This window comes from Parasteatoda tepidariorum, chromosome 9, assembly GCF_043381705.1.
Source record: "Parasteatoda tepidariorum isolate YZ-2023 chromosome 9, CAS_Ptep_4.0, whole genome shotgun sequence".
Taxonomy (NCBI): domain Eukaryota; kingdom Metazoa; phylum Arthropoda; class Arachnida; order Araneae; family Theridiidae; genus Parasteatoda; species Parasteatoda tepidariorum.
Genome location: NC_092212.1, coordinates 80,247,705 through 80,267,399, shown reverse-complemented (window position 1 = coordinate 80,267,399; position 19,695 = coordinate 80,247,705). Strand labels below are relative to the sequence as shown.

Sequence of the window (19,695 nt, the reverse complement as noted above, 5' to 3'; positions counted from 1 at the left end):
AAAATTATTTAATTTAATAATCAGTGAAAAAAATTGCATTGCAAGATTGCAAAACTTTTATCGCAGTCATTTTAATATTTAAATTAAATTGAAGAAAATATTTTTAAGCACACCCGTAAAGAACTTTTTGAATACAGTTTATACTTTTTTTATATTTTAAAACCGTCGTTGAACAGTGAACCCAATTTTGGGTTTACGACTACTAATGTTCAACTCCGCCGCTTTGTAATTTTGAACTCAATCCAGAAGACAAGGGAACTCCTGGATCAAGTATTGGGAGAAATTTGCATTCGTGGAGAACTTTTTGATGGAATTAATCCGCATTAGCATTGCATGGACAGGAAAACCACTTAAACCTTCCAAGGTTTGCCTGACGTCAAGGGAACTCTAACCATGATCCGTTTGCCACTGAGGTAATTTTACGTCAACACTGTGGTCAGTGCAAGCCGGCTGCGGATTTCAAATCGACTAGCTGTTGTTGGGATCGAACCCGGGTCACCTCATTGGGAGGCGAGAGCTCTTTCCCCTGAGCCACCAAGGCTCTACAGTTTATACTCTTTAGTATGAACGTGTATTACTGTAACGCTTTCAGTAAAACGATCTATCACGAAATCCCGTTTGAAATTCCATAGACAGTAGCCACAGTGTTATTTTAACGCCAATTGGCATGACCACACTTAGCCGTTCATTCCAATAAGACTTAACTCTTTTTTTAATTACCAGAAAATATTTTCAAAAACAGGAGTTAAACAATTTTGAACTTTCTAAATAATCATTTCTCCAATGAAACAATCGTCGGAAAATGCCTCCAGAAAATATTTCAACCACCATGTTACCGCTTAAAGTTGAAAAGTCTTGAATTTCCTATGACAGAAAGAGGAGTGCCATCTATTCTCATCCTTGGTGACCCTTAGCATGATCTATAGTAAAAAAAGATAGTGAAATATAATGTATACTATTATTATTGAGAAGTAGCCGTTGGTGGCGACCAGCTTAGTCACGCTTCAAAATTATCTTGTACAACATAAAAATCTATATGATAACCAAGCCGAATGCACAGCAAAACTGTATTTGAATACTCTAATTCTTCAACCCCTCCTCCAATCCTAATACCTTAATCAATTTAAACAGTACTCAAATTTTTCACACCGTCTAAGCAGTTGCCCGTACTTTCATTTTATAGTAGTACTTTCATTTTCAAATGTAACTATTTGATAGAGATGACCACACTATTATCCAAAGTTCTTGATGTATTACATTTTAGAAGAAAATTAAAATTTGATCTGAATAGCTGATTTGAAAGAAAAACATTAAAATTGGCTGATCTCTGCCTGATTATGTGCAAATTTAGCACATAAATTTCAATATTGTGCCCCCCTCGTCATAAAGGTCACACCCACCATACTCTACTCCCTTACGCTATATTCTAGCATTTAATAATAGCTATATGAAACATATGCTAGCTATTATAAAAACATATGTCTCGCTATATTATAAGAAACATATGCTACCTACTAGGAAAACATGTCACGCTAACAAAAACTTATATTAAATATTATAAAAACCTATGTTACACAATATTTTATTTTATAATTATTTTATCACTGTCGTTGAACAGCCGATCCAATTTTAGCTTTACGTCTGCTTATGTTTAACTACGTATCCTCTTGTAATTTTGAACCAATCCAGAAGACAAGGAAACTCCTAGATCTGTACTCCCGGAAGTATGATTTGTTATGGGAAAATGGAAGACTTTGTGACTCGACAGATTTAACGTGCATGTCTTCGGTTGGCGGGGATCGAACCGACGACCTCTTGGACATGGGCCCTACCAACCAGGCTATCCCTTCCCATGTTACACTATATTATAAAAAATACGCTAACTATTTTAAAAACATAAGTCATGCAATATTATAAAAACATTTGCTAGCTATTGTGAAAACATATGTTACGCTACATTATAAAAAATATTATAGCTATTTTAAAAAACGTGCAATGCAATCTTATAAAAAATATCCTAACGATTATAAAAACATATTTCACGCTATATTATTAAAAACATATGCTAGCTAATATAAAAATACATGCTTGCAATTCAAAAACAAAACGCGTGCTGTAGATCAAAAATGAACCTTCTTCGATAAGTGTGCCAGTTTAAGTACGGTTTATTATTTTCATATCTTCAGCGTACCCCTTGAAATGTTTCTTTTTAAAAAAATAATCTTTAAATAGCTATTTTAATTTCGAAACTATGAAATTGCACCATGCAATTATATTTGCAGTTTGGTTATTAACTTACTTCAAATGGAAATGGAATAAAGAGTTTTCAAATTCTGACTTTTTTATAGTTATCTATTTCTAAGAATTTTATCCGTAAATTTAAGTAAATCTAGCATTACGTTTTAAAAATAAAACAAAATTTACGTGTTAGTTCATTTTGTAAAAATTTTCATAATTTTTTTCTTTTTCTGAATTTGACTATTATGAATTTTTTTTAGAGGGGGGGAAAAAAAGAAAGGAAAAGAAGGAGATTTTAGGGTCCTACTTAGCACTGATCTTACCCAATCTCCCACCTTTTCAGCGAAAGTAAGCAAATCACAAACCACCTTTCCATTTAAAGTGCCTATGTAACATTGGACGGTATTTGAAGAAGGAAAAAAAATATTTTTTTGAAGTTTTTAAATCTCTCAACAATTATAATTCAATAATAAGGTTTAATATAAAATATTATAATAAGGAGGTTTAATATAAAATATTAAACCTCCTTAAAAGTCCTCATCATTTCGTTAAAAAAAATTAATAATTGTGAAAAATTCCTATCCGTAAACTGAAAACAAATCCTAATATCTTTATTAGTTTTTAACAGAATTGCTTAATTTTATCCGAACAAATTTTAATTATACGTTAAATTCAAGCTCAAAGACTCAAATAGAGTCTATAGTTTAATACATAAAACTGTCAAAGAGTTATTTCCTTTTTCAGTATTCTTTTTTTAAGAGTTTTTTTCTCCGTGCACTTTTTCTTTTTTGTAGTCCATGAAGAAAGGGTCAAGGGATCAGTACCAGGGGGTGGGGGTATTTCTGGGAATGTGCCTTTTCCGAATATCCCCCAAACACGAAAGAGCTTCAACGTCATTAGTCCCCCCACTTTTATCTACTAGTTGTAGGTACAAGAACTGGTTTCAATGTCACCTTCTTCGTTTAGGGTCATTCCATTTAAGTTCTTAGTGCGTAAATCTATTCAGGGAAAGTGATTTTTTTTATGGGTGGTGATACAATTTTGTTTGTAACTTTGGGATAGTAGTAAAACAACGAATCCGCGGATTTAGGTTCGTTTGTAATGGTGTGATAGTGAAAAATACACGATTTCGTTTGAGATAGTGGCTAACAGATCCGTAAACAATAGTCATAATGGCAGGACCGAAATCTAATTACATTACAAAACAGGATATGAAGATTATCGAACAAGCATTTCAACACAGAATAGATCAATACAACCAACACATAGACCAATACGGTCCCCTGTGTACTGACGCAGACATACTCGCGCCAACAGACAGAATAACAGACAGCTTCATCGCCCAAAGCCGCCATTACCTCCCGGATGTCCTAGATCGACAAGACTGCTCATCTCTGCACCGCTCAGAGTATTCTAATTTAAAAGATGATTTGGATTACTGTCGAGGCGAAGAAAGACGGCGCTATTCGGATGATAGCGATGAAGAAACTGAATTGCCCTGGAGACGATATTGGTTATCATTCGGCGATGATCCGCCATGTTCCCATCCACGCATACTCTTGGCTCGATTTGTATGTCTGTATGATTTTCTGGAGATGATGCCTTGTCATCTAGCCGTGACAATAAGGAAAATGTATCCACATTTGAGGCTACCATACATTGTGAGTTTGTTGGTAAATTACCATTATGGCGGCGAATGCAAAGCTTACATGTCAGTTGCAATTAAACTGTGCTTGAAAGCCCTGCAGTTGTCTCTTTATAGCTTAAAAAGGAGACCGTACGCGGTTGCACATAACCTTCGGTACTACTGCAAATTGATTCACAGGTACAGGTTGGATGATGAACTCGTGGCCATCGCTTTCAGAGTTTTTCACGTAAAAGCGAAAGTAAATTTTGTCTTCCTGAAAGAGGTGCTGAGCTTAAAGTACGTTTTAAGAGCATTGCAGAAGTCTGGGTTGAAAACGAGTTTATTGAATGAGGTTAAACTTGGAGTACTAAGAACTGTTGACAGATGTTTGTTCTTTCTTGACGAGAAGTATGTGCAGTTGGTTGAATTTGGCGCTATCAGTCACTATTCAGAAAAGGACTGCCGTTGGACAGAAGAATTAAATGCACCGAAGAGTGGAGAATTATGCCCATTAGACAGGTAAGTGACATTTATAGAGGGTGTTCCGTAAATCCCTTATAGTACATTTTTGAGTTTGAAGGGGGGGATGCAAATTGAGTACAGTAAATTAATATTTAAATTAAAATTATTGAGGCTAGAAGAAGCCTAGGTGGATATAATATCCTTAAAAAAGAGTTTATTTATCAAGTTTAACTGGAATACCGTTTCCTTACCGTAGGAACCATCTTAAGCGATTTTTCCCGTTTTAGGACAGTATTTTTTTTTTCTTCAATATTTTAATTCCTAAAATTTATTTCATATAGGCAGAAGTTATGTAATAAGTTAAATATTTTTTTAATATTTATAATCTGAAATGATTAATTTCAAAATTTTAAGCAATTAAGTGCTAACACTGCAAATTATCCACTTAAGTTAAGTACAAGTATTCTGCCACTTTTTTCATAACGGTATACATTTCACATCAATACAAAAAAGGTACATTTTTGATACTTCTGAGAGGAATGTGTTAAGCTGTATCCTAAAGAAGGCTTAACCTTACTCTTAAAAACCTCACTTTTCATATGATTTTAATCCCACCTTTGCTTTTGTTAACCTCAATGATTTGTGTAAGATAGGAATCATTTTTGCTTATTTTTTCTCAGTAAAATATTAATTTGTAGCTCATACAGTGGGTTTATAAGAAGAAAAAAAAATCATCACCATAAAAACTTTTTATTTAATGATCGGATTTTCACGTTCTAGGACTTAGTTTTAATGGTTTAAAGTCAAGCCTTTAATATGCTAGGCAATTATTGTAGACGAGATTTTACGTTTCATAATTAGAAAAAAAAATCTCCTTAAAAGAAAAAGAACTGTTTTAACAATTACATAATTTTAATGACTGATTTGATTAAAAGTTATCAAAGTCATTAGATCATTAGATTAAAAAAATCATTAGATTAAAAGTTATTCAGGGTGGTCCGTATTTATTTATTTGTTTTTTTTTTGGGGGGGGGGNGGGGGGGGGCACAGTATTTTAATTTTCTTGTAGGCACTAACATGTTAGTGTGTAGTGCGGTTATCGTCAGTGGCTTTCGCCTTACTTGATTTCCCCCCCCCTGCAATCAAACAAGTTTTGATGTTTTTAATTTTGCTTTCCTTGACATCTATTCAGATTTTGATGATATTTTAGTTTTCAAGCTTCGACCTTTAATGTGTATTCGTCTTTAACTCTTTTTTTATTTTTACTTTTTTTTTTTACAAGAGTTCAAAAAATACACACTAAGGAGAGTGATTACGTTGTAACAAATAATAGGTCTTATTTCTCCCAATCTTAGACATCGCAGCATTTATAGCACATATTTTTCAAAAGTATTTTACCTTAGAGTGAAACTATCAGCAAACTTTAAAAAAAAATTAAGAAAACTAATATCAAAAATTTAAGCAAAAATCAGAAAAGGCGGATAGTATTACAGTATGAATCTTTTATTTATTTAAGAAATTTTTTCTTTAAACAAGAGATCTATTTATACAAGAGAAAAAAAAAATTTCTTTTCTTTTTGAAAATTAAACTGAATTAAATGTTCTTTTTTTTCCCCCAATTTAATTAAGTACTCCAATTTTTTTTTTATTTATCTGTTTTCTTGAAAAGCAGATAAAGAAATGAAAATGTGCTTCCTCAGAAAAAAAAAAATCTTTTGATTTATAATAGAAAGAGATTTTTTTCTGTTTTAAAGGTAGAAATAAAACCATACAATTGATATCATAATCATTTAACAAGTTTTTTTTAAACTAAAGGCAAAGCAAGTCTCTTTTGCACAAACTTAAAAATATATTTTTGAATAGAAAAAATACTTGCACTGCACCAACACTGTAAACTGTCATTTTTCGAAAGAATCTCAATAGATAACCCTGAATATATAACTGAAGTTAAAGTTTCGATCGCCAAAAACGAGCGCTCCAGAGAATTTGGCTAGAAAAATGTAGTAATGATGTGTTTTTTTTTTTTTTTTTTNTTTTTAGAAGTCGAGTGTTCGTTAGTAAAACGTGTGTTGAAATATAGGATAAAAGATTGCTTGTCGCAGATATACTGTTTTTTTTTCCTTTGAAATTTTTTAAAAGTTAACTTTTTTTTGTTGAAGTTAGATGCTTTATTTTATATTCATATGCTAATTACTTTAATTTTATTGAATCATTTGTAAAATGAAGAGAAAAAAAAATAGGTATCCTGTTTATTATTATTCTGTTCGCCATATTTTTACATTCTTATAATTATTACATTCGTATTGCTGTTCATGTATTGTTAGGTTTCTCAATTTATATTGTTAAAATCCTTATGTTTCCGCGGTTTAGTACCGTTCGAGGCGTTCCTATTTGATGTGGTGAAAATGTCCTATTTGAGACGGTGTTGGTGGATAGGATTTTAAGATTGTCTCGTTTTAGGCGTTAGGTTTCGAGATAACCATAGATTAGATTGTAAACGCGAATTCTTTTTGATAGCCTCGTTTTAGGCACTAGATTTCGAGATAACCATGGCTTAGATCGTAAACGCGAATTCTTTTTTTTTTCTTTTTTTCTTTTTTAATAAAATTAACGACCGAACAATAAAAACGTCTCTATTCAATATATCATATTTTTTTCTAGAAACACAAATTTAGCTTTCATGAGCTAACTTGGTAATTATTACTAATCGATGGTTATTATTATAACAGTGCTTGACTGTGGTGCATTACGTAAGACATCAGTGTATGGAATAACAGGTTTACCTTTAAAAAATAAACATCAGTTTAGTGAATACCACGGCCAGGTGTATGTCAGGAAATGGTACTTAAACATAAAAAACATCAGTGTAAAGAATATCAAGTAATGGTTCTTTATCTTAAATAAACTTTACTATAACGTGGCGAAGTGTTTGCCAAGAAATGATACTTTACCTGAAAAAACATCACTATAAAGAGTACCGAGTAATGGTGCTTAAAGGGAATACCGCGGGTAAGTGCATGCTAGGCAAGGGTACTTAAACTTAAAAAAAAGAAAAACATCAGTGTGGAAATACTGGACAGTGACGCGACGAACGTTTCGTGGTTTGTTATCACGGTTAATGTGATTATTATCATTATTAACAATAAACGGTGCATACTGCATGATAATAACCCTGTTATTGATAATCCATATTCCATACAGTGCTGATGCTTTCCCTAATTTACACTTAATCTATGGTAAAGAAAAAAATAACTAATTTTTTAAAGCAAAAGAAAACGTATTCCAGCTAATAAAATATTAAAATAATATTTAAATATGAAATATTAAGGTGTATTACAGTTGAGTTTATTTTAATTATGTTCTGAAATTTATTTAAAAATCCAACAAGTTTGTGTCAGCAAGTATGAAATCACCGCCTGAAATGGGTATTCCAAGCAAATTCGTTTTTCACCACAGCCTGAAATAAAATAATTTTCGTCTATCGTTTCAACTGCCTAAATTNAAAAAAAAAAAAAAAAAAAAAAAAAAAAAAAAAAAAAAAAAAAAAAAAAAAAAAAAGATCAGTGTAGGAAATACTGGATAGTGACATGACGAACGCTTTGCGTTTTGTTATCACGGTTAATGGGACTATTATTATTATTAACAATAAACGGTGCATAATGCATGATAATAACCCTGTTATTACTTATCCATATTCCATACAGTGATGATGCTTTCCCTAATTTATACTTAATCTATAGTAAGGAAAAAAATAACTCTTTTTTAAAGCAAAGGAAAACGTTTTCCACCTAATGAAATATTAAAATAATATTTAAATATGAAATATTAAGGTGTATTACAGTTGAGTTTATTTTAATTATGTTCTGAAATTTATTTAAAAATCCAACAAGTTTGTGTCAGCAAGTATGAAATCACCGCCTGAAATGGGTATTCCAAGCAAATTCGTTTTTCACCACAGCCTGAAATAAAATAATTTTCGTCTATCGTTTCAACTGCCTAAATTGAGATATCCCTATAAATGATTTATCCAAATCCTTAGTTTCTGCAAACATCCTTAGTTTCACTTTCGTAACTATATTTGCGATATTTTTTTATACCGTGGTTAGGAAAGACTCAAAATAAATATTTATTTCTGCATTTTTTATTATTATTTTTTTTAGAGAAAATGCGTACTCACTACACCTAAATCGCCTATTTAGGTGAAGAATAAAATAAATAAGAATCGAAAAATAAGGTAGCGAATCAATGATTCAGTAACTCAGAATGGAACGAATCAAGGAATCGCTGAATGAGTAAATCGATATTACCTTAATCAATAAATCTATAGATTTCGAATTAAGGAATAAAAGCTAAGATAACTTTAATTCTTAAATTGGGACACTATTATAAAATCATAATTATTAAATTATAATTGGGACGCTATTAAAAACTAATATATCGCTAATTCCTTAATTGGAACGCTACAATAAAGGAATAAGGATCAATGAGCTAATAAATAAGTTAATTGGTGAATACACAAATCAATAAATCAGGAAAACAACAAATGAACAATTAAAATAATTAATAAATTAGCAATTTGAAGATTTAATAAAAAGTTTGCTAAAACGGACTCTAAGGCTCAACTTCTGTTTTAAAAATGATAAGTTGAAAATTAGAGGTTTTGTTTTGCTTCATTTAGATTACTAATGATTAGTTATAAGTGGATAAATTAATCAGTGTGTTCAAATAATTGATTATTTAGTGAATCAATGATTAAGCGATTAAACAAATTAACAAGTAATCGATAAATAAAATTGAATCAGTGAATAAGAAACATCAATATAACAGTGAATTAATATCAATAAGGGAATCAACAGGTCTGAAAATAACTTATTTGTTGATTAGCCGTTTCAGTGGTTCAATGATTTATCGATCCATTAAATCACCCTTTCATTGATTCAGTACTTCGTTGACATGCTCATTTCATGGTTCACTCATTCATTCGTTCCTTGATTTATTCATGCTCTCATTCAATGTTGTAACTTGCGGTTTCGCTTTTCATTGATTCGCAAATTTATTGATTTTTCATATTCATTGATTGCTCCGTTCTTTGATGACTTTACTCCCCATTCAATGAGTCTAAGAGCGAAGTTGTATATTCGATTTCGTCGTAAACTCAGATTGTTTGCCGAACCACTTTTATTTCGGGCTATACCCATGTTTGGCTACTTAAGTTTAAAATCTCCATGTTTTTACCACGAAACTATTACGACACATGATTCTCAAATCTCGCATATGACTATAGATTTCCAACCACGTTAGTTCGATTTTGCACGGATTTCATCGCAAGTCTACATGGCTTTCGATCGCAATTCCGCAATTATTATCATGAATTTCTACATAATTGTTTAAATTCCCAAATTTTCTTTAACATACTTTTACAAAACTCCGAGTCAGAAATTTGTGGAATACGACTTCGTGGAATGCGAAATCGAGAAAAATAGGATTTTTTGCTGCCGATTGTTTAAAAGACAGGTGGAAATATTAAATATCGCTCTCGTTGTACTCCCAGACCAATTTTTTTCATATAAATAAAATTTAAAAAAAATGTTAGATCGTAATTAAAGAGCTAAAAATATAGTCGCCACTCAATATTTATTGGTCGCCAGTGGCGACCGAGTGACCATATTTCTCGAGTTCAAACTATGGTGACTTACCCTCCTGTTTGGATAAGTGATAGGGTTAAAATTCTGGTTAACCTGTTCTTCTCTCTGTCAGATCTCTGACGAAATTACTGATTTAAGCTCAAAGCATTGAAGGAGCAATTCAGATAACTAATATTAGTGGTTCTCCCTAATAAGAACTTAAATTGGCAAAATGAGAAATTATGCATGCTATCTTCTAATCTCTATATATTACTGGATTGGGGTAAAATCCTAGAATAGTTCACCTCTTGGCGATTTTTTGAAATCTCGCCAAGTTGGTGATTATTACTTGAATCAACATTGTTTTTTTTTTATTATTAAAAAAAAACAATTCAAATTATTACATATGTATTAAAATATTTTTAATAAAATGAAAAATAATCAAAATAGACGCTCTGTAAGGTTGCACAACTTATCTCCCAGAAACCTAGTTTGGCGAGATTTCAAAAAATCGGTTTCGTCTGGCCTATTCGCGGAAAATCAATTCTTTGAGTATCATAACTAAATTAGATTAATTTTGTTTAAATATAGAATTTCTTTCCATACTTTCATTATAATTTCAATTAATGCTTGCGCAATGGAAAATTCTTAAGAAACCACGTTTGGGCCCCCACGTCACCACATTTTTACTTCTATAGTTGCCTGATACAAAGCGTATTTTTTTTCCCTTTTCAATTCTTACTATTAGTTTACACTCTCCCTATACATATTTTTATATCTTGTTCAGTGCCGGGATAGCCTGGGCGGTAGGGCGTTGGGCCCATGTCCGACAGTTCAAATCCCGCCAGCCGAAGACTCCCCGTGTAGCGAAGTGACTGATGCACGTTAAATCTGTCAAGTCGTAAAAGTCCTCCACGTTCCCATAACAAATCAAAACCTCTGGGGGTACTGGATTGGAGATCGATCGTTCTCTACTTCAGGTCAAAATTACGATCAGTGGATGAATGAATGGATGTATGAATCGGTTCGCCCTATAAACGGGTGCGACGTATGGTGTGGCAGAAGTCGAATTCGTGGCCATAGATGGCGCCTCTGAACGCACACTCTGCTTTAAATTTGTACGGTTTCGCCAAGCAGGCTTGCCCGTGTGGCAAATGGCATTAGAAACAACAACAACATATCTTGTTCAAATAAATTTTTTTTAAAACTTGTAGTGGATGATACTTGATGTTAATTTAGCTTTTTTTTAAATATTAATTCCTTAATTAAATTTTATTAATTAATTAGTTTTATATTAGATTTATATGGGAGAAAAAATTTTAATTATTTAATAAAAATTAACTCAAATAAGATTTTTCTTTGTTAACCTAAATAGGAATTGACTTAAATTTTTTTTTTAATTCTATTTGTTTCTTGCTAAGTTACCTTCTTAATTATAAACTAATACTCATTAGACCTTGATATTTATTGTCTTCAATATTTTCAGACAATCGGTTGAACAAATTCGTTTGTATATTTATCATAGTAAGATTTATTCACACATTATTGTTGTTAATATTTTCAGACAATCAGTAGAACAAGGGTGGGCGAAAAAAATTGTAATTATTTAATAAAAAGTGACTAAAATAACATTTTTTTTGTTAACCTAAATAGCAATTGACTTAAAAAAATTTTTAATACTACTTGTTTCTTACTAAGACAGAATTAAGTTACCTTCCTAATTATAAACTAATACTCATTAGACCTTGATATTTATTGTCTTCAATATTTTCAGACCATCGGTTGAACAAATTCGTTATATATATATCATAGTAAGATTTATTCACACATTATTGTTGTTAATATTTTCAGACAATCAGTAGAACAAGGATGTGAACAGCAGATCGACCCTCTGAGTATGTTACGAAGTACCGAAACATTCTGTCTGTTCCTAAGATCGAGAATCAAAGAAAATTTCCGAAAGGAAGTAGAATATACACTGAAGGTTTTATGGGCGTCCATCCCGGATCCCTTGCAAACGCAAGAAAAAATGGCCGCCTGTTTGAATAAGTTTATGAACTTATTAAACGAATCTAAACCCTTAGTTGGCAGGGTACCTCCAAGTGCTGCTGAGAGTGGTAACTTAATTCACGGTTTGGTGAATTTTATCCAAGCTACCCAACGATATAAAGTATATATTTTAAAATCATTCTATGAGAATCCTGAGATAACTAAGCAAACCTGGCAGTGGTACAAAGCTGTTGTTTTAAAAGATGGCAGCCATTTGGACTCGCCAAGGAGTTTACGACACTTGTCTAGGTGTGCCATTCGCCATAGACTTGGCATGAATTTTCAGCTGCCTAATGGTGTACGATCACTCAATCTTGATATCAAATTGAAGGGTTATCTGTTGTTGAAGGAATGCGGTCTGAATCCTTTCGAAGACGAAGATCATTTGAAGGAAAAACTCATCGATTTGTACAGTTAGCATTCATTCGCTTTATATGTAACACTTGTATAAATGTCAATGTAGTGAATAAATGTGACGTGTTTTGTTATGTTTGTTGTAGTTACTCAACGGATCAATAGGTGGCGCCACTAATACTTTACAAAAAGTTTTAAAATAACATTATTTGTATTAAATAAAATAATCAATTTAGTAAAAAGTAAATGTAAACAATTATTAAATAATGAAAATATAATTTACATTAAAAAACAATAAATTTAATAAAATAAAATATAAACAATTATTTTTATTTTATCAATGATTTAGGCATTTATTCTCGAATGTCACACCACATAGTTAAAAAAGTACTATTTTTTTTGTTATACGATCACCACCAAGTTCAGCAATATTAAATTTACTTGATTTTATTCTGAGCCAGTGATAAAATGGCAGGAAAAAAAAAACGTATAAAAATAACAATCTTATTGGCGCCATCTATAGACCCGTAAAATGAATCACATACTAGGACGATTAAGTGCGTTACTCTCGATGCACAGCTTTAATTCTTAATCTTATAATTTTACCGTATGAAATTATCCGGGCTTTAGAAGTAAAAAAACAGCTTATATTTTTTAAAAAGTAATTTACCATTTTTAAAAATCGCCAAAATGGCGAGATTTTCCACCTATGCTCACTGCAAACATGATTGAGATATGTAAATATTCCGCCATTATAGAATAGTTCGTAGTAATGCTGTTTACAATTTTGTTTAAGAGGAGAAAACAAATATACACCTTCCATAAATAAGAATATCAGTAATTATAAAGAACCTACTCATTAAAAACATGAAATTGTAACGTTCTGCCATTATAGAACAGTTTGCGTTAATATTGTTTACAATTTTGTTAAGAGAGAAGACAAACAAATACAGCATCTATAGGTAAGAATAGTAGTAATTATGAAGAACTTAATCATTAAGTATATGAAATTGTAACATTAAGATTTTATAGAATAATTCGCGTTTTAATATTGTGGACATTCTTGTTAAAAGAGAACAAAACAAACAAATGTACCTTCTCCTTGCATAGCGAAGAATATTAGTAACTATGAAAAATTTAATCATTAAGAATATGAAATTGTAACGTTCCTCCACTATAGAATAGTTCGCGTTAATATTTCATACCATTTTGTTAAAAGAGGAAGCAAACAAATATAGTTCGTTAACCAGGAGTTGGCACTTGGCTCTGCCTTCATCACGTGGTATCCGATTATACTATTTCGCTATTTTTGGGAGAAAGATGTGAACAATTCTGAACAAGGTTGCTATTTAACGATAGTATGACAAAAATAATTATTTCGAAATCTTTATGTACATTTTTTCACATTAAATATTTCATAAATTTGATATTTCTCTCTTTTGAGTGAATAGTTTGTCCTTTTTGAGACGTTTTGCTGCAAAATTATAAGCTATTTAATTAGCTATAATTAGCTAAAGTATAATAGCAGATGATAAAGCGAAGTAAGTGACTGAAAAAGAATCGACTGTTTAAGTTTGAAGCGCATTAAGGGTTGTCTCAATTTCAAGCGTGTAGACTTTTCTCCTCTTACTCCCACGCCGAAATGAACTCTTCGCCCCAGGAGGTGGGGCCAACTCCTGATGAACGAACTATACACCTTTCATGGATAGGAATATTAGTAATAATGAATAATTTAATCATTAAGAACATAAAAATCTCTTAAATTTTTAATGTCCTCCTTTTGTTCTTATTTTTATTTAGGACGCATGTAACTTAAAATTAAAAGGTTAAGTCATAATTTTAGCAGATGACACGACACTCTCATCAAATAATTTAAAAAAGATCTAGGAAGCGAAATTAACGACGATCTTTACAAAAACCAAAATTGGTTTATTAATAATCCCTAGAACTTAAATATCGACAAAACTAATCTTAAAATTTTCTAATCTTTCTAATCTAATCTTTTCTAATCTTCGCACGGCTTCTCACTTGCGTAAAAGTATTAAGCTACAGGGGTAAAAATTAGAATCCGTAACCACTATAAAATAAATACTTGGGCGTGCATATTGATTGAAACTTGAAATAAAAAGTCCATGTAAATTATTTAAGATTTATTTTGAGTAGTTCTGATTGTTTAAAATTTCTTCTAACTTTATAGCCTGCTTTATATTTATTATGGATTGACATCGTTCTTTAACCCTACACTGCGTAGTTCAGTATTTATGCGTCCTGATCGCGTATTTTAGTATCCAAGCGATGTGATATACAGTGAAACCCCTCTATAGTGAACGAAATGTTCGCTCCCATGCCTTGCTACTCACGTATAATGTTATTTTTTGTGGATATAGTGAACCAAAAAAGGAGAGGAAGTTGGATATTATGAACTTTTTTCTGTCTTCGACTGATTGAAGACTGATAATTTTGAGATTTCTACGTCAAAACAAATACATACCATACCAATTTTTAAAACCATCTATAGCGTGGATTGTAGCAATAAGCATTTTTTCTTGTTTGCTTCATTATTGAACAGGTTTGAAATAACATAAATTGAGGAAAAATGATCGGAGAGAAAATATAAAAGTTATAAATATTTTTGTTACTCAGTATTATTTTTCTGTAATTTTTGTATTTCATTCAATTCGTCATTTATTTAAATAATGTCGTGTAATAAAAGGGGGGGGGGAGTTTGGAACAACCAGTTAAAATTGTTTGCGGAACGGATATAGTGAACCGAAATTTCGGTCCCTCGAAGATTCACCATAGCGGGGTTTGACTGTATTTCATATTCGCCCTACTGCAAAGGTTAGTATCCAAACTATGTGACATCTGTCTTATTTTTCACCCATTGCTTAGTTTAGTGATCCAAATGAGGTGACATCTTTCTTAATTTCCCCCACTGCGTAGTTTAGTAGTCCAAACGTTGTGAAAATTTTATTATCCTCTCTGCGCAGTTTATTTTTGTTACGTCGAACTACAAAAGTGATCCGTCCGTGTCAACGCCTTCTAGAAGACGTTGAGTCAACAGATAAAGGGAAGTATGGATTCTAAAACATGCTTTTAATCATCTTAATTCAATTTCTTCAAATAAACCGATGCTGTATTTACTCTACTCGAGGGTATCTTTCAAAACGTTTTTGGAATGCATCAAAACACTCATTTGCTTATCTAAAAAAAAATTCACAGTAATTTAATATCAAGTAACCGTCCTATTTAAAATTTATATCTTTTTTCTTATTTTAAGCATTTTATAACCGACGACCGAATTTTTTTTGGGTTCACGACTACTAATGTTCACCTCCGTAGCCTTGTAATTTTGAACCCAATCCAGAAGACAAGGGAACTCCTGGATCAAGTATAGGGAGGAATTTGCCTTCGTGGAAAATTTTTTGATGGAACTAACCCGCATTTGCATTACATGGGGAGGAAAACCACGAAAACCTTATACGGTCAGCTTGACAGTAAGGGGACTCTAACCCATGATCCATCTACCACTGAGGATATTTTACGTCAGCACTGTGGTCAGTGCAAGCAGGATGCGAAATTTGTATCAACCAGTCATCGTTGGGGTTCGAACCCGGTTCATCTCATTGAAAGGCGAACGCTCTATCTCCTGAGCCATCACGGTTCAATTTTAAACACTTTAAACGTCCAGAATGGGCGCTTTTGGACCAAAAATTAAGGTTTTAATAGAAAATTTTTACTATAATTCGTTATTTGCAAGCGAAGTCATCATGGAAAACCAGAGAGCATCAGCTCAACACCTCCTAGAAGTATGAAGGCCTCAGCACGGATCAATTTAGTAGTCCGATGTGACGAAGTTAACTGCGCAGTTGATGAAAAATAAGAAAGATGTCATTACGTTCGGGGTACTAAGCTGCGCAGTGGTTGAAAATACGACAATGTCATTACGTTTGGACTACTAAAGGATATTTATGGTAACCCGTGCAGAGGCCTACTCTTTTCTAGGAGGTGTTGATCAGCTGCGGCAATCTCATACTATTAAGCTAGGCAGAAGTGAGTAGTCTTTGTAGATAGATCTCTATGTTAGTATTTTGTCGAAAGCGATTTTTTTTCACGAATTTATATATTACGAATTTATTTGGCAATATTTGATTTATAATACGAATTATACTATAGTACATTTCTAATAGGTTTAACGAATTACATGTCATTTATTATTTACTAAAAAGATGTAATTTTTTTTTTAAAAAAAGTTTTTATATGGATTTGAATAACTGTTTTGAATTCTTGGAATTTTGTATAATTGTTTTGCTAAACGTGGTGGTTCAGGGAATAAAGCGCTTGCCTTTTAAGGAATTAACCCAGGTTCGAATCCCAGCGGCGTTCGGTGTATACGAATTCTGCTCCCGTCTTGCACCGATAATATTACTGACAAAAAAATAGCCTCAGTGTTTGCCGGATCATAGCTTATTTTAATGACTTAGTATTTACTAAAAAGATGAAATCTTTTTTTTTAAAAAAAAGTTTTTATATGGATTTGAATGATTGTTTTGAATTCTTAGAATTTTGTGCCTTCGCAATGTACCTAAGTAAGTAGCGAGCTTGGTTTGCGAAGCAAACCATTTAAGATTGCGTAGCAATTTTCGGGGGTTGGCGAGCGTTAGCGAGCAGGGGGCGCAGCCCACTTGTTAATCTTCATGTCTATCACTACACAGAATTATATATTTGCTTTAAAACTTTCATTTCAAATTAAATTTAATTGTGGTCAGAATTTAAAATTTAGATCTGTGTTACGCCCCCACCTTTTGAGAACTGTCCAATTGAAAGAAACGGTCTTAAAAATTATTTTTATCATGAATATTTAAGTTGAGTCAACATTTTATTTTATAATTATCATTTCTGAATCAATCACTATACTGTTAATTTCTTGTTTAATTGCAATTCTTTTTAGAAAAAAAAGAAAGATGGCAATTTTTAAAGTTTAGGGAATAGCAATTTCGATTTAAATTACTCAAACCTTATTTACATTTACGGTCGTAAATAATCTAGATAATAATCGTTAAAAGCAAATTTATAACGATTTTTGTCAACTTCGCTTCCTTAAAAAGATTAATGAATGCATCTCTACAAAAAAGACTATAATTATTATTTTTTGCCTCCTTTCAGATTTTTTATATCGTTTTATTTTCGCACTGAAATATGATTTTTTATTATTATTATTATTCATTTTTTTTTACTAAGCTTTATTTTTTATTGAAATAGTCATTTGAGTACGTAATTTCGTCCTGAAATGGTTTTACATGTTATTTCAAGTTAGATCTCATAAACATTATTTTTTAAACGAGCTCATTTCATTATTTTTATTTACTGTTCGCATATACTGCATATCATTACGTTATGGATAGTATACCTAACAGTTTTTAATGGAGGAAAAAAAATAGCAAAGAGTGAGTTTAATTACTTCATGTTACTTTTTTATTTAAACTTATTATTTTAAATTAGAAATAACATCCCCATTAAAAATATTTACTCGAACGTGGGAGTTTTGAGCAAAATTTACGATCGCCATCGGCCACCTTCACATATTAAGAAAGTTGTAATCTTCCAAAGAACATGCAAATTATATTACGCTGGTAGAAAACTCCAGGAGGTCTGAACTTGCTAATCAAAGCTTTTATTCGGGTTCAAACAAATTTTTTCATGTTTTTTTTTTTAATTTATGGCCGAAACTATTTGAGAGTAATTTATTTTGTTTTATAAGCAATGTTAAACAGTCGACTCAACTTTAGTGCTCATGACTACTAATGNAAAATATAAGATGATTTGTTAAAATATAAAATTATTTGTTAAAATATAAAATGGTTTGTTAAAATATAAAATGGTTTGTTAAAATATAAAATAATATAAAATAATTTGTTAAATATTTATCTCAATGCAAAATAAAATATTTATTCTAAAGTGTACGCGATACTTAAAACAATTTTCTTCAGTAAAATAGCTTTTACAAAGCTTCTAGAAAATCCCGACACCGACTGAGGGCAACTTCGTCGACCCTTGAAGTAATTGGAGAAGTTTGCCTCTGTCTAGGATTTTTTGATGGAACTAACCCGAATTTGTGTTACATTGAGACGTAAAACCCCACGGATAACCTAACAACAAAGAAATTCAGATCCATAATCCGTTTATAGTTTGTCTATTGACATAACTTCCCTCACTAAGAAGTCTGAAGCCACCTGATGTTATGGAAATAAGGAACAGCGCACTTCGAAGAGGAAGATATTTTCTCCCCCGATTCCCTTTCTCTCGCCGACCCGAGAAAAAACCTATCTTAAACAATGGTCCAACTTATCAATGGTCCGACTAACCAAACAATGGTTAGTCGGCCGCTGGATTCACGTTCGTGAGAACGGGAGTACGAATCAGGTCGGCCGAAGATTTCCTTGTAGTAAATTGTCACTGGCGCACGTCAAATCTGTTGGGTCACAAAGTCTTCCATGTTCCCATAAGAAATTAAACTTCTGGGGGTACTGGATTGGAGATTCATCGCTTTCCGATTCAATTCAAAATTGCAATCTGCGGATGGATGAATGAATTGATGTATGAATGTGTCCTCCCTATACAAGGGTGTGACGTGTGGGTGTGGCAGAAGTCTTCTTGGCTGTAAATGGCACCACTGGCAAACAAGAACAATCGCACCACGGCAACAACAACCCAATACCCCTACTTATTACTTAAAAACGTCATATGAACATGCGTTACTTAAATTTGACATAAACCTTCACAAAGAGAAATAAACCCTGTAATGTTCATCACATTTTGCCAACACAATACCAACACTTTTTATTATTATTATCAGTTTAGAATTTTTGAAATAGTGTGCACATGTTTTCAAAAGTGGAGACTTTTAAAAATGCTATAACTGGCCACTAGCTGGTTGCGAAAAATTTGCCTAATTTTACTGTACATGTGGGTATATGTTTCGAAACATACTTTTAATAGCGATTAACAATCATTTTGAGAAAATTAAATAAACATCATTAGATATATAAAGATATTTATTCCCCTCTTTGTCAAATTCTGGAAAACATTTTACTTTAAAACTATGGGTAAGCGACGTTGCCAAAAATATGAAAAATGAATATTTTTAGGAGAAAAAAAAAGCAATTTTTTAAAACTGTTTTGGAGCGAGTGAAATTATTATTTTATAATTCAAATTTTTTTCTTCATTTAGAACTTAAGACTAATTTAGAATAACGCGCTTAAAAATAGATATTTTTTGAAGTTTAATTAAGTTGTTGTAAGAGATATTTGCCTCTTGAAGAAAATGATAGATAGTGTCTT

General features: G+C 31.9%; 1 protein-coding gene across 3 annotated transcripts in view; it reads left to right on the top strand.

Annotated features, from left to right (window-relative positions):
* The window catches only part of LOC107440822 (uncharacterized), a 75,039-nt gene that overhangs the window by 6,683 nt on the left and 48,661 nt on the right, over positions 1-19,695 (top strand). The window contains exons 1-2 of one of the 3 annotated variants that reach the window (XM_016053877.4): positions 3,059-4,384; positions 11,803-12,488. In XM_016053877.4, the coding sequence (XP_015909363.2) occupies positions 3,411-4,384; positions 11,803-12,418 (1,590 nt within the window). In that variant the 5' untranslated portion in view covers positions 3,059-3,410 and the 3' untranslated portion in view covers positions 12,419-12,488. Of the gene's footprint in view, positions 1-3,058; positions 4,385-11,802; positions 12,489-19,695 lie in introns of those variants that run through there. The other 2 variants (XR_011637669.1, XM_071185161.1) reach the window with 2 other exon arrangements.